Source organism: Sprattus sprattus (genome assembly GCF_963457725.1).
Source record: "Sprattus sprattus genome assembly, chromosome: 10".
NCBI classification, from domain to species: domain Eukaryota; kingdom Metazoa; phylum Chordata; class Actinopteri; order Clupeiformes; family Clupeidae; genus Sprattus; species Sprattus sprattus.
In genome coordinates this window covers 8,271,832-8,283,679 of record NC_137908.1, presented here as the reverse complement: position 1 = coordinate 8,283,679, position 11,848 = coordinate 8,271,832, and the positions used below count along the sequence as shown (strand labels likewise).

Here is an 11,848-nt window from a genome sequence, read left to right as displayed (position 1 = left end):
TGAATTGGCTCTCAGCAACAGTAGCGCGGCTAAGCTAAGCCTTTATCGCGCTCATCTCATCTCAGCTCATCTCTGTGGGAGCGACAGACAGCCTGAGGGGCCCTTCAGCCATCGAGCCGTGCGCTGGGTTTTGTAAGTGTGCGTCAGATCGCCACATTGATTTCAGATGCCCTCCCGACGACTGGCAGGTGGGGGGGGGGGGGGATTAGGGGAGGGGAGGGGTGGGCTGGGCTGGGGGACTTTTGAGGGGAGCGAGGACCGTGGCTCGAGGACAGACATGGGGGTGTGGAGATGACTGACTATCCCAAGACATGGAAAATCCTGAATCCTGTGTTCCGACAATCGCCGGTCAGCGGTTGCGAAATGGAGTAATCTCTCCCTAGATTTCAGGGCTGTTGCTGGGATTGGGTGTGATTGACACACGCCGACTGCCTCAACATCGGCCCGAGATCCCAGAGATCCCATGCAAGACTTCACATTTTTTTATAATCGAGGCGAGACAAAAGCTTTTTTTTTTATGTGCTTGCAAGTCTCTTCAAAAAAAATTCCACCACCTGCTGGTAAATTCCAGTAGTGCAGTGTGCCTCCACAATACCCAGACATGGGACAAAACTGTCATGGACCCACCAGTGAATCCAACCATTTCACAGTGTCTATTTTCACTAAGCATGCTTGAAAAAATAAAATAAAAGATGTTATCAATCCAAGATTGCCAGAAGTCAAGTTGAAAGACAACCCCACAGATAGGGGGGGGAGAACCGCTTAGCCACTGAAGCAATCGGGGAAAACATACAAATGATCTTGTTAATGAAAACATATGTGGTTTATCTCTGTAAGTGTACACTAATTCAGTTATACAAATTAGAGGTTAGATCTTATTTGTTGAGGGATGTTAGTCCATGACCACATTTAAAAAGTCCTTAGTGCCTGAGGAGCCAGATATATCTGTCTTACACACACACACACACACACACGCGCACAAGCATACACACACACTCAGTTTCTCTCTGTGCCAATGCGCACACACTCATTATTCCTCCCCCCCACCTTTTCCCTTTCACACTCTCTCTGTATCTCCCTCTCTCTGGCTCCCTCGCTCTTACACACACACACACACACACACACACACACACACACACACACACACACACACACACACACACTCTCTCCCTCTCTCTGGCTCCCTTGCTCTTACACACACACACACACACACACACACTCTCTCTCTCTCTGGCTCCCTCTCTCTTACACACACACACACACACACACACACACACACACACACACACACACACACACACACTCTCTCCCTCTCTCTGGCTCCCTCTCTCTTACACACACACACACACACACACACACACACGCACACACACACACACACACACACAAACACACACACACACACACACACACACACCCTCCCTGCCCTTCTCCCTCTCTCCCCTGCTCCGTCTCTTTCTAAAAGCTGATTTATGCTTAGATCAGAAAATGCATTAGCCACATTCTGAGCATGTCTCTGGCTCCTCAGGCACAAACTGGTGCGAGGTGATGGACACGTTATTCTCCAAATTCAGACCAACCAAAACTACACCCAGTGAGGTATTAGGTATTAGGGTGGCAGCCAAATGTTGAAAGAGGTTGGTGACATGACAGGGTCCTCTTAGCTCCTTGAATTGCATAATTATAGTCCACTCATATGCTTCCATAAGTCACTGATCCTTTTGCTCAAGAATGAGTTTGGGCTTATTTTAGGGCATTTTAAACACATACACTTCTAGACCCCACCCCACCTCACTCTCTCTGTCTGTCTCTCTCACTCTCTCACACACACACACACGCACACACACACACACACACACCTCAGAGCCGCCAGCACAGGGACAGTCGTCTGCTGGCTCGAAGAGCTGCTTTGATGGGAGTGAGTGAGGCCAGAGCCAAATGAAGGGTGGGGTTGGAAGAAGTGGTAGTGGTGGTGGTGGTGGGGAGGCGTCATAATTAGCAAATGAGACCACTGTTTCCAGGGCGACACAATAGACAACAGAAGGGAAGGGAGAAGTGTGCTCACGTGCAGGGCTGTCCTGGGACTGCTCCGGACTCCACCACGGCCGGAACCTCAGAAGGCCTTGGATCACCTCGTCCTCAAACAGGTCGGCCCTGGAAGGGGGGGGGGGGGGGGGGGGGGGGTTGAGGCAACAGCAATAAGAAACCCACTCACCTCCAGGAGGCTACATGCTTAAACTATACTCCTCGTCTCCCATGTCTCTCACTTGCAAACGAATGAAATCGTTAAATTCAATTTCTACTTAAGACTCACAGGTAATGGTCAGGGTCGAACTTGTTGTGCTCCGCTGCTTGTCGGCCACTTCTCCTCGCCGCTGGCGGTGCGCTGTCTGGGTCTTTCAGATCGATGACGTCGCTCAGCTCCTCCTAAGTCGAAAGATTGAATAAATATTCTCCTCCGTTCTAAACTCTACGACCTTGTCTGAGGGGATTCAAAGCAGTCGAGGCAGACTGCGGATCGGTCTACTTCAAACTTTAATACTGGGATATAAAAGCCAGCCTTGGCTTACCACAATGGCATCATAAATAACCCAGCTATGGCGTTTCAGCCGCATCAGTGTTTAAGAGTACAAAGGCAGTACGTAGCAACAAGACAGCCTTCCACTGGGGTTGTCTGGGGCCCTGATAGCGCTCAGTGTCTGCGTTGTGTCACTTATGCTGCGAGTGACACCAGTTTGCCGTGAGCCATTCTGTTCCTGGACGCACAGAACGGACCAGACAATCTAGACGTTTTAAGAGTCTCTCAGCACAGTACAGTTCTGGAGCAGTTTGGTTCCAGTTTATCCGTGCGCATCAAAAATGTATCAGGGGTCACTCAGTATAATGCTCTAACCACGCGTCCATAGGGTTTCTTGAACCCCTGGAGGGGATCGCACATCTAAATGCATACCATTACCTGAACTTTGACCTCTGCCTCCCAGGGGCTCTGAGCTGCTTTAAGCATAGATGTGAGCGTAGATTTGAGCTCCCTACAGTAAGAAGACTAACGAAGAGACATGCATGCATTCTCTGTTATTTCGTGGTATTACATCAGGTTTCCACCAATCCAAACTTTTTTCCAGATAATGAACTGCTCAGCGTAGATCAAGGCATGCAAGGCAGCACATCAAAATGGTATTAATTAACCAAAAGCCATAATCCTCCCCTTTTTTGCAATTTGTGTCATCTGGCATCAATAACAAGCGCTTTCTACGGGCAGAAAAAAACAAACCTTGATTGAAAACAACTGTGGGAACAGACAGAGAATGTGAGCTCCATGAGCAGCAGCGGCCCTAGCCAGCCCAGAGTGAGGGCGTACCTGTAGCCTGGAGAAGACTCCGGACCTCAGGCTGCCAAAGCCGTACTTCTGCAGCTGCTTCAGCTCCTCCTCAGAGCTCTCAGTGTACATCGTCTGCTCCACCTGCCAATCAAACTCTTCCTCCTCCTCTCCCTCCTCTCCCTCCTCCTCTTCTTCCAGGTCCGCACCTGCGCTCCCTGCGCATGGCTCTGTTTCAGAGCAAAGGCAAGGAGGAAAAGGTGAGGAGAATAGGAGGAGGAAGATCAGAAAACATATGCCAGTGACACACACACACACACACACACACACACACACACAGACACACACACTCTCTCTGTAGCTCCTTCTCTCTTACACACACACACACACACACGTACACACATCCTATCCCCCTCCCTGGCCTTCTCCCTCTCTCCCCTGCTCCGTGTCTTTCTGCTAGCTGATTTATGCTTTATTCTCTCTCTCACACACACAAACACATACACACACACACACACACACACACACACACACACACACACACACACACACACACACACACACACACACACAGACACACACAGACACACACTGCGTTTTGGATGCCAGTGTGAGTGCATGTCTGGCCGTTGACGTACCCATATCCTCCACCAGGGGCTTGGCAGAGCGGGAGCCCTTGGGTGCCAGGAGGCTGGTCAGCATCTGCAGCCCCTCAAAGTGTTGGCCTGGCGTCTCCTTGGGCACCCGCAGCGAGAACACACCTGGAACAGACAGGGCCACAGCGTGAACACACCTGGAACCGACACGGCCACAGCGTGAACACACCTGGAACCGACACGGCCACAGCGGGCCCTACTCTCTCAGATGCTCTTTGGAGGCTTACAGCATACACTGAGAAGCCAATTCATTAGAGGCTCATCTCAACAGGGTCTCGGTTTCGGTTTCCCAGCATGTACGCAGATTAATACCCCGTCATGTTGATCAGCTAGTGCCTCGGAGGGTGTTTTTGTCGTTGAAAATAAACGGTTATGTCTTCCAGTAGCCAGGCATGCTAGGACATGTGTGGAATGAAAGATGTAATTATGGCTTGATGCATGCACAATTACGTTTAATTAATCAATCCGCGGGCCAACACTAATGCTTGTGGTGAGACGGCTCGTATTTATGGCTGTTGAAAAGCGAGCAGGAAAAACAAAACACAAACACAAAAGAACATTCTTTGCTTCAGTCTGCCAGGGGGAAACCGTTTCATATTTCTCATGCACTTTTAAACACCTAATAAAAATTTCAACACTCTGCCTTGAGTATTCACCTTAAAAATGCATTATGTCGTTAATTACGTTGGCCGACCGCCCTGGAAAGACATCTCAATGATTTGTAATTACAAGTGTAAACTCACTCGGTGATTAGGGGGGTGTCATTACCAGCTGCTTGTGAATCACTTACAGGCCGCGCACGCGTGCCACCGAAGGAAGTGGCAGGCAGGGGGGGCAAAAGTGTCAGGTTAAATATGCCACACGTCTTATAATTAAGAGCGCTAATTGACAACTCATTAACAGAGCTGCCACATCAGATGGCAGGGAGATTAGAGTAACGGGACCATTTGCATTCAACGCTTTTATTTAGCGATTCGTAAGTGTTGTGCGAAGATGAGCGCCACACATAGCAGTGGTAACGACGTAGGTGGCAAGCGAAGGAAGACAACAACAGCAGCGGACAGCATAATTTCTATGGAAACGAAAAGGATACGAGTGTCCAGAAAGCATAAACAAGGCTTGGAGGAGTCTAAAGAGAGGGCTTGTAAAAACACTGATGAGCGAAATGGGCAATAAATCTGGAGGCACTGTCTGGAATTGAGACGCGTGCCTGTGTTTCAGCGGGTGTGAAGGAGACACCGGGGATCAATCAATTCGCCCTTGTGTGCAACGCGGCCTGCACGTCTCAAGGACCTGCTGCTGCTGCATGCGGACTGGAACATATTCAGCGCTTACAGATCAGTGCAGGGAATCAACGCCTTGGGTTTAAGCTTCCTTACTAGCTAGCACGCCAGCCTCCCCGGTGCAGAATTGAGTCCAGCGTGGGACTGTGCTTCTCACAATGCAAGTTGGGTCATTCAATGCCAAATCACATAGAGTTGGACAAGTCATGTCGTGGATTTTTAAGAACAATTTAATATTCATATTTATTTACGGTAAATGTGCATAATCTTGAAAACTGGCCACCCGTTTAAAATGTTTAAAGTTGGTGCCCAAGGCTGGAGACTGTGTAATTTTCCTCAGAGCCTCATACAAAACAATGACTTACACAAAAAGCCTTTGATTAACCTTTCCCTAAGGATGTCTCAGATGATCGGTTTGCTTAATTGACTAATTAAGCACCCAAATAAGTTTCACTGAATCTGTTACCTGCTTGACTTTACCAATTCAGCTGGGGGTTCACTTACTTTTGAAATGGACTAATTCCATGTTTCATGTAGTCTTTTGGCTACTCAAACAATTCCCTCTAAAAAAAAGTACATGCAAATGATAAACATAAACCTGACATTCCTTCTATGGAAAATTGGTGATGAAAAAAATGAAAAATCATGGTAAAACAACAGAAAACTCCTAAGTGGTCAAGGGGTTCACATACTTTAAAGTGGCACTGTATGTGTGACAGGGAACGAGACATTTAAGTTAGAAGTGTTTGAACAAATCCAACAGCACCTGAAGGTGGAGCTTTAAGAGGCAGTGTTGATGTGCAAAGAAATTCAACATAACACGTACTTGTCAAGCTGTGGTAGGTTTTCAGGGTTTTCTCTTTGCTGACTTACATGCAGTTTGCTGTGTGGAGGCTGATAAGAAGTATTACCTTTGTCAATATCGAATGACGCCTTTTCTCTCCCATCCTCTACTATTCTTCCAGGTAAAGTCAACCTTTAGAGAGTTAGATGCAAATATACATATATATAAATATGTGTAACTGTCAATAGCTTAAAATGAAACAACAGAGTACAGTTAGCACATCACAGAGTATCTGGGTCATTCCATGTGAAATCAACCAGTGCCTTTCGCTTGACCGTCTCAGACTTCCCTTGTTCACTATTATGTGTCACTATTATTATTCACTTTTATGTGCCCAACCATCCAAATGGAAGGTCTGCAAACTTATACCTCCAAATTTCAAGTATTTCTATTAGAATTTTGTCTCGGAGTCACCTACCGCCTATTTTAGCAAAAAAGGGGTTGTGAGCCCGTTTGACAACTTAAGACTGTTATCTCAGTAAGCACTGGAGATACAAACCTAATTTATGTCATGCAAGCAGTCCAGGTTATTTATAGTGTCCTACATCAGACATCAGACACCTTCCATCTGTCATAGCTGTCATATGATGGCCAATCTTTACGACCCTCCTGGAGGGACAGCAGGAGGAGCAATCCAACTCTTTAACAGTCTCATCAGGACACCACCAAAGTTAACAAAAATTGTCTTGTGGGTGTGACAGGGCTGACATTTCCAAAGAACAGAGATGAGATGTTGCCCTTACACATATACAAACACCGGAATGGTAAAATTCTGAATGATCTATAAAAATATTTTCGAAAATGTACCCTTTTTAATATTTTCCAGGTGTTGTTTGTATATCAATTATATTCTAAAGAAAGTTCCTCAGAGACTTACATTTCTGTACATCACCTCTCAAGCCTCCAGAGGAAAACAATAATAAGATATATGTACTTTTGGCAAAATAAAGCACTCAATCTATTTAAAAATATACTCGAAACTCCTGCGAAAGTCAATATTAATTTTAATCGATAGAAATGTTGCCACATTCCTAATAAAAAAACAATAGGACCCTAGGTGTACAATAGATTTGATTTTGAGCCAGTTGACTTCCCCACCCCACCCCACCCAACCCCAAAACATGCTCATCAAATGAACTTTATTTAATGATGCATGACATTAAATTACTCTATAATGTACCTGGACTGTTGCACACCAAAAAAATATCTGATTCGCTACTGGGTAATGGACACAAGGGTGAGCTTTTGTCTACCTCATCAGAGGTACATAATAAACAAATACACTGGCTGGACACATAAATAATGAACTACCAATGACCTTCCTACGTGTTTTAAATACACATGAAACTTGTCAACATTAAGGTGGAATCAGAGTTAAAAGGCCACACTCCCATACCTAAGGAAGTACGGCTTAGCGTAGAACTTGAAGTCCTCTCCATCAATGTAGAGGTCCAATTCCGACGTCCTGGTGTAGGGGACGCGGATCATTAGAGTAAGGAAGTCTGAATCCTGACTCAGCTCAAACGCTGGGGTTAGCATGATGCTGTTGGATCACTTAGACGAGCAAATCTGTCAATTAAAAAAATACAAATAAATTGTTTTATTTGTTTATGCCCCCACATACACTCAATGCATTTTTGACTGTACTCCATTTGAACACATGCTTAATGCATTTATTTAACTTGCTTAACATTTGTTTGAACGAAAGCATAAAACTATCATTCAAGGTATGTCTTACATGACTTGTGCCAACAACTCCACCTTGTGGTAAGAGATGGATATTTTCTACACCGCAGTGTGCATATTGTCAACATGACACATTTAGCTATCCAGCTAACTTGTTGACATTACAAGTAGTACAGTACAGTACAGTTACAACAGTACAGTTTCATATCTTCAAAAAAGGACGTGCTTTGTTTAATCTAACCTGGTTTTACACTAGTTTGACTTAAACAGTCTTTACTAGTCTAACTTGTATCCTCTCAGACAAACTAACTTAATGTTACAGGTAGCAGCGCGTTGTGGTTTACCGACAAAACATCCATTTAAATTACTGAAATCCCAATAAATTAGATATCGGTAGTTTCAAAAAAGCACTAGCATTCATCATGAAACGATTATTTTAGTCACAGTAACATTAAACTGGCTATGGTTAACATAAGCTAATTGCTATCGTAAACAGTATTTGAAGAAGTCCATACCTAAAGGACAATTTTGAAAAGCGATTGCCGAGTCAAATTGACTATTTCAATGCCCAAAGTGCCATTCAATTATGTAATCTCACTCTCAAACTTGCGAAAACAGGCACATAAAACAGCAAAACATGTTCAACGTGGTTCCAGCTCTGTGCTGAGGACATTTCCCACACATGACGAGGGGTTACCGTAATATACCATGTACATTTATTTTCCAACATTTGGATTGTAACACGCGCCACCTACTGTATTGGTGGAAGAACATACACACGTGTAAATCAGCCTTTAGGTGTAGGTTAATCCTGTCATTATCTGTGTTGCTTTGACGGGGGAAAAAAAAAAAATGTTTAATTTAACTTTAAAAATGATCTAAACTAAGCGAACGTAAAAATTCTTCAAGCTCCCTAGGCACGTAACCCTTGACCCTGTCAGTGACATAATTTGATGAGCAAAAAGTCTCTAACTGTAGCCAAATGATGTCATGTCAGAGATTTTTTAAAGGGGGAAATTGTGGTTTAGCTACTCCGAAGATTGAAATCTCCCATTTTAGAACATCTCTGGCAATGCACTGTACCTCCTTTGGATTGAAAACTTTTAATGCCACCATTATTTCAACCTATACTATATACTATTTACAAATTAAGAAAAACCTTGTAAATACTGAGAACCTGTCTAAATGTTGAATTAAAAAAGGTTCATGCAATCTTGAGGCTTTCAGGGTCACAGAGCTCTTACAGTGGGACAGATGCTTGTGACGCAATGAGAAGTGCTGCACACTGCAAGTGGTTTCAGCAGGTTTCTCATCATAAACCCATAAATGGCATGTTGCCATGGCCTCAATAACTTTCAGATCTGCTGGATACATGGACATTCCTTTACGAAACAGTAATCTCGGTCTAGGTAATCTAGTCTGTAACCACTATGCGAAAAATATACTGATTTATTTTTATTTGTGTAATGAACTCACATGTTTTATGTACACATTTCTTTCAATACAACATCTTCTCTTCATGACTTGATACCTATTTCACATTTGTTGTTCACAATAGAACAACCCCGTCCTTAACCTTTACCTGACCTGTTTTTTTTGGTTATTCGACAAGGCAATTTTAGTCTCACAACTCACAAGCCTGTATTCACAGGACACACAAGAAAGGTAATAAATACATATTTGTCAGTGCATATGATACCTGAAAACCAAACCTATGACTTTAGAGATATTGGAAACCAGTTGAGCTAACAGAATACCTACACTACAGAGATGATACTTCTATATCATTTAGCAGTCAATACAAGGATATTAGTAAGTTACTGGCAACTGCCTAACCTTCTTTTAAACCATGTGTGATATTCTTCAGTCACATCAACACCAACCTACACCAATCATCATAATCATCACAATCAACTTGGGCCAGTGTGGTGGTTATGTAATAACCTGTTACAGGATGAATGTAATGAAATAAGTTGTAATGGAAGTGAATAAAACAAATGCTGTGAACTTAAAATCAACACCTTAGACTTCATATCAGATCAGTGTCGACTATCCCTGCCTGGCTGCCTCAACGACATCACTTGAACAGACTCTGACGCGCTGCAGCATATCAACGGTACTCTCGACTACATCACTGGATCCAACAGGTTCAGTTCCTTTGACCTCCGCAGTGTCTACTGGCAGGTGGCATACCCGAGGACCACTTTCTCCATCAGCCAGGGGGTTCCAACTGTTCAAAGTGCCTTGGACTCTGCAATGGACCAGCCACCTTCGAGCACCGGATGGAGAGAGAGTTCTAGATGGTGTTCCACAAAGCCACCTAGAAGATGACTTCCTTGTGCACGCTGCAGACTTTGAGAAAACCTGAGTGAAAGTGTTCTGAGCCATCCGCCGTGCTGGCCTGCGTCTGCACCCAAAGAAATGTCACCTGTTCTGGCGGGAGACAGCGTCGCCCGGCCATGGGGTCGGCACGGCAGATGTGTCCACTGATCCAGCACACGTGGCAGTGGTGAGAGACTGGCCTGTTCACCGTGGCATTGGAGAGCTGCGGAGTTCCCTGGGGCTGGCGTTGTTCTACAGACACTCTGTCAGACACTTCGCCCACCATTGCCAGCCAGATCCATCGCCTAACGCAGAAAGGACGGCCCTTCCAGTGTAAAGAAGACTGCACTGTTGCCTTCGACCAACTCTTGGCAGTGCTAATCGAGGCCCCCATGCTGGTGATGCCAGGGAGGTGGGTCTTGGTCCAGTGCTGTCCCAGGTGAGTGGGCATGGTGAGCAGGTGAGCACCTTCTTTAGGCACTCACTCAGCCGACCAGAGAGAAACTACTGTGTCACCCACAGGGAGCTGCTGGCTGTGATCCTGGGAATTTGCCACCTCACAGCCTACCTCTGTGGCTGCTGAACTTCGAAGAGCCGGAGGGGCAGCTGGCACGTCGGCTCGACTCTGCAAGGCTACGACTTTGAGATTAGTCTCCGAGCTGGTTGTCTCCATGCCGGTGCATATGTCCAGGCGGCCGTGTGAAGAGGAGTGGTGTAGCCACTGTCAGCACTGCGAGGCTCGAGATGCAGCGGTTCCAGTGGTAGCTGCTCTATGGGACGCCACCCCGAGCAATGGCCACAGCAGTCTCCAGACTACAGCAGCAGGCAGCAGCAGGCAGTAGCGAGCAGCAACCCCCAGACCGCAGGGACAGGCAACCTGGCGATTGATGGGAATGAATCGACCCCCGGCAGCTCCAGTCAGAACAGAACCAGGATCCTGTCCTCTCTCAGGTCCAGGCCAGGCCCGCGCCAGGGGCGGGTCAGCAACCGCCTTGGCCCGCCATCTCAACACTGGATCCTTAGACCAGGGCCCTCCACTTGCAGTGGCCCTGCTTCACCATCCAGAAAGGGCTCCTATATCGGCGCTGTCGGAGTCCTGAGAGCCAGCACCACATCCTGCAGCTGTTGGTGCCTCACCATCTGTGTTCCAGAATCCTCCAGCTGGTCCATGGCTCAGTGGGATCGGGCCACTTCGAAACCGCCAAGCTGCTTCTTCGGCCCTGATCCCATTTCTACTGGCAAGGCTTCCACCAGGAGTGTGACTCCTGCATGCCCAAAAACTGTCTGACTCCGTGTTCCCACGCTTCACTGCAGTATGGGGGCATGTGGGGGCGCCTATGGAGTGTGTGACTGTGGACATCTTGGGTCCCTATTCCCACCACCGACCAAGGGAACAGCTACGGCGTTGCGCACTTCCGTGCATAAAAGCTGTGTGTAAATAGTTTGCCCCATAAGGCCTTGCGTGTGTGATAGTGAGGGTGATCAATGCTTAATTCTGTGTCCGCAGCATGCACATGATGGCTGCCTTGCATATCCTGCATCTATTTGGTGCGTCAGTTATGCACGGCCTCAGAGATGAACGGTATGCGTCCGTAGGAGCAGTAACATCCTTGAGTGTGAGCATGTCCCCTGTTAGGTAATGTGTCCCCCTGTGTCCCCCTGTGCCCCCTGCCCCCGTGCAGTTTCCTTGTGTATTAGAGTCTCTGAAAATCACCCTCGTTAGTTCAGGACTCCGGAGCTG

At 46.3% G+C, this 11,848-nt stretch overlaps 1 protein-coding gene across 1 annotated transcript in view; it reads right to left on the bottom strand.

Moving 5' to 3' along the window:
- The window catches only part of shq1 (SHQ1, H/ACA ribonucleoprotein assembly factor), a 35,949-nt gene extending 27,508 nt beyond the window's left edge, over positions 1 to 8,441 (bottom strand). Inside the window, 7 exon segments of the mRNA XM_080845691.1 lie at positions 2,066 to 2,154; positions 2,315 to 2,427; positions 3,359 to 3,546; positions 3,955 to 4,077; positions 6,167 to 6,231; positions 7,496 to 7,668; positions 8,301 to 8,441. Of these exon segments, the coding sequence (XP_080701817.1) occupies positions 2,066 to 2,154; positions 2,315 to 2,427; positions 3,359 to 3,546; positions 3,955 to 4,077; positions 6,167 to 6,231; positions 7,496 to 7,638 (721 nt within the window). The 5' untranslated portion in view covers positions 7,639 to 7,668; positions 8,301 to 8,441.
- Positions 8,442 to 11,848: the final 3,407 nt, after the last annotated feature.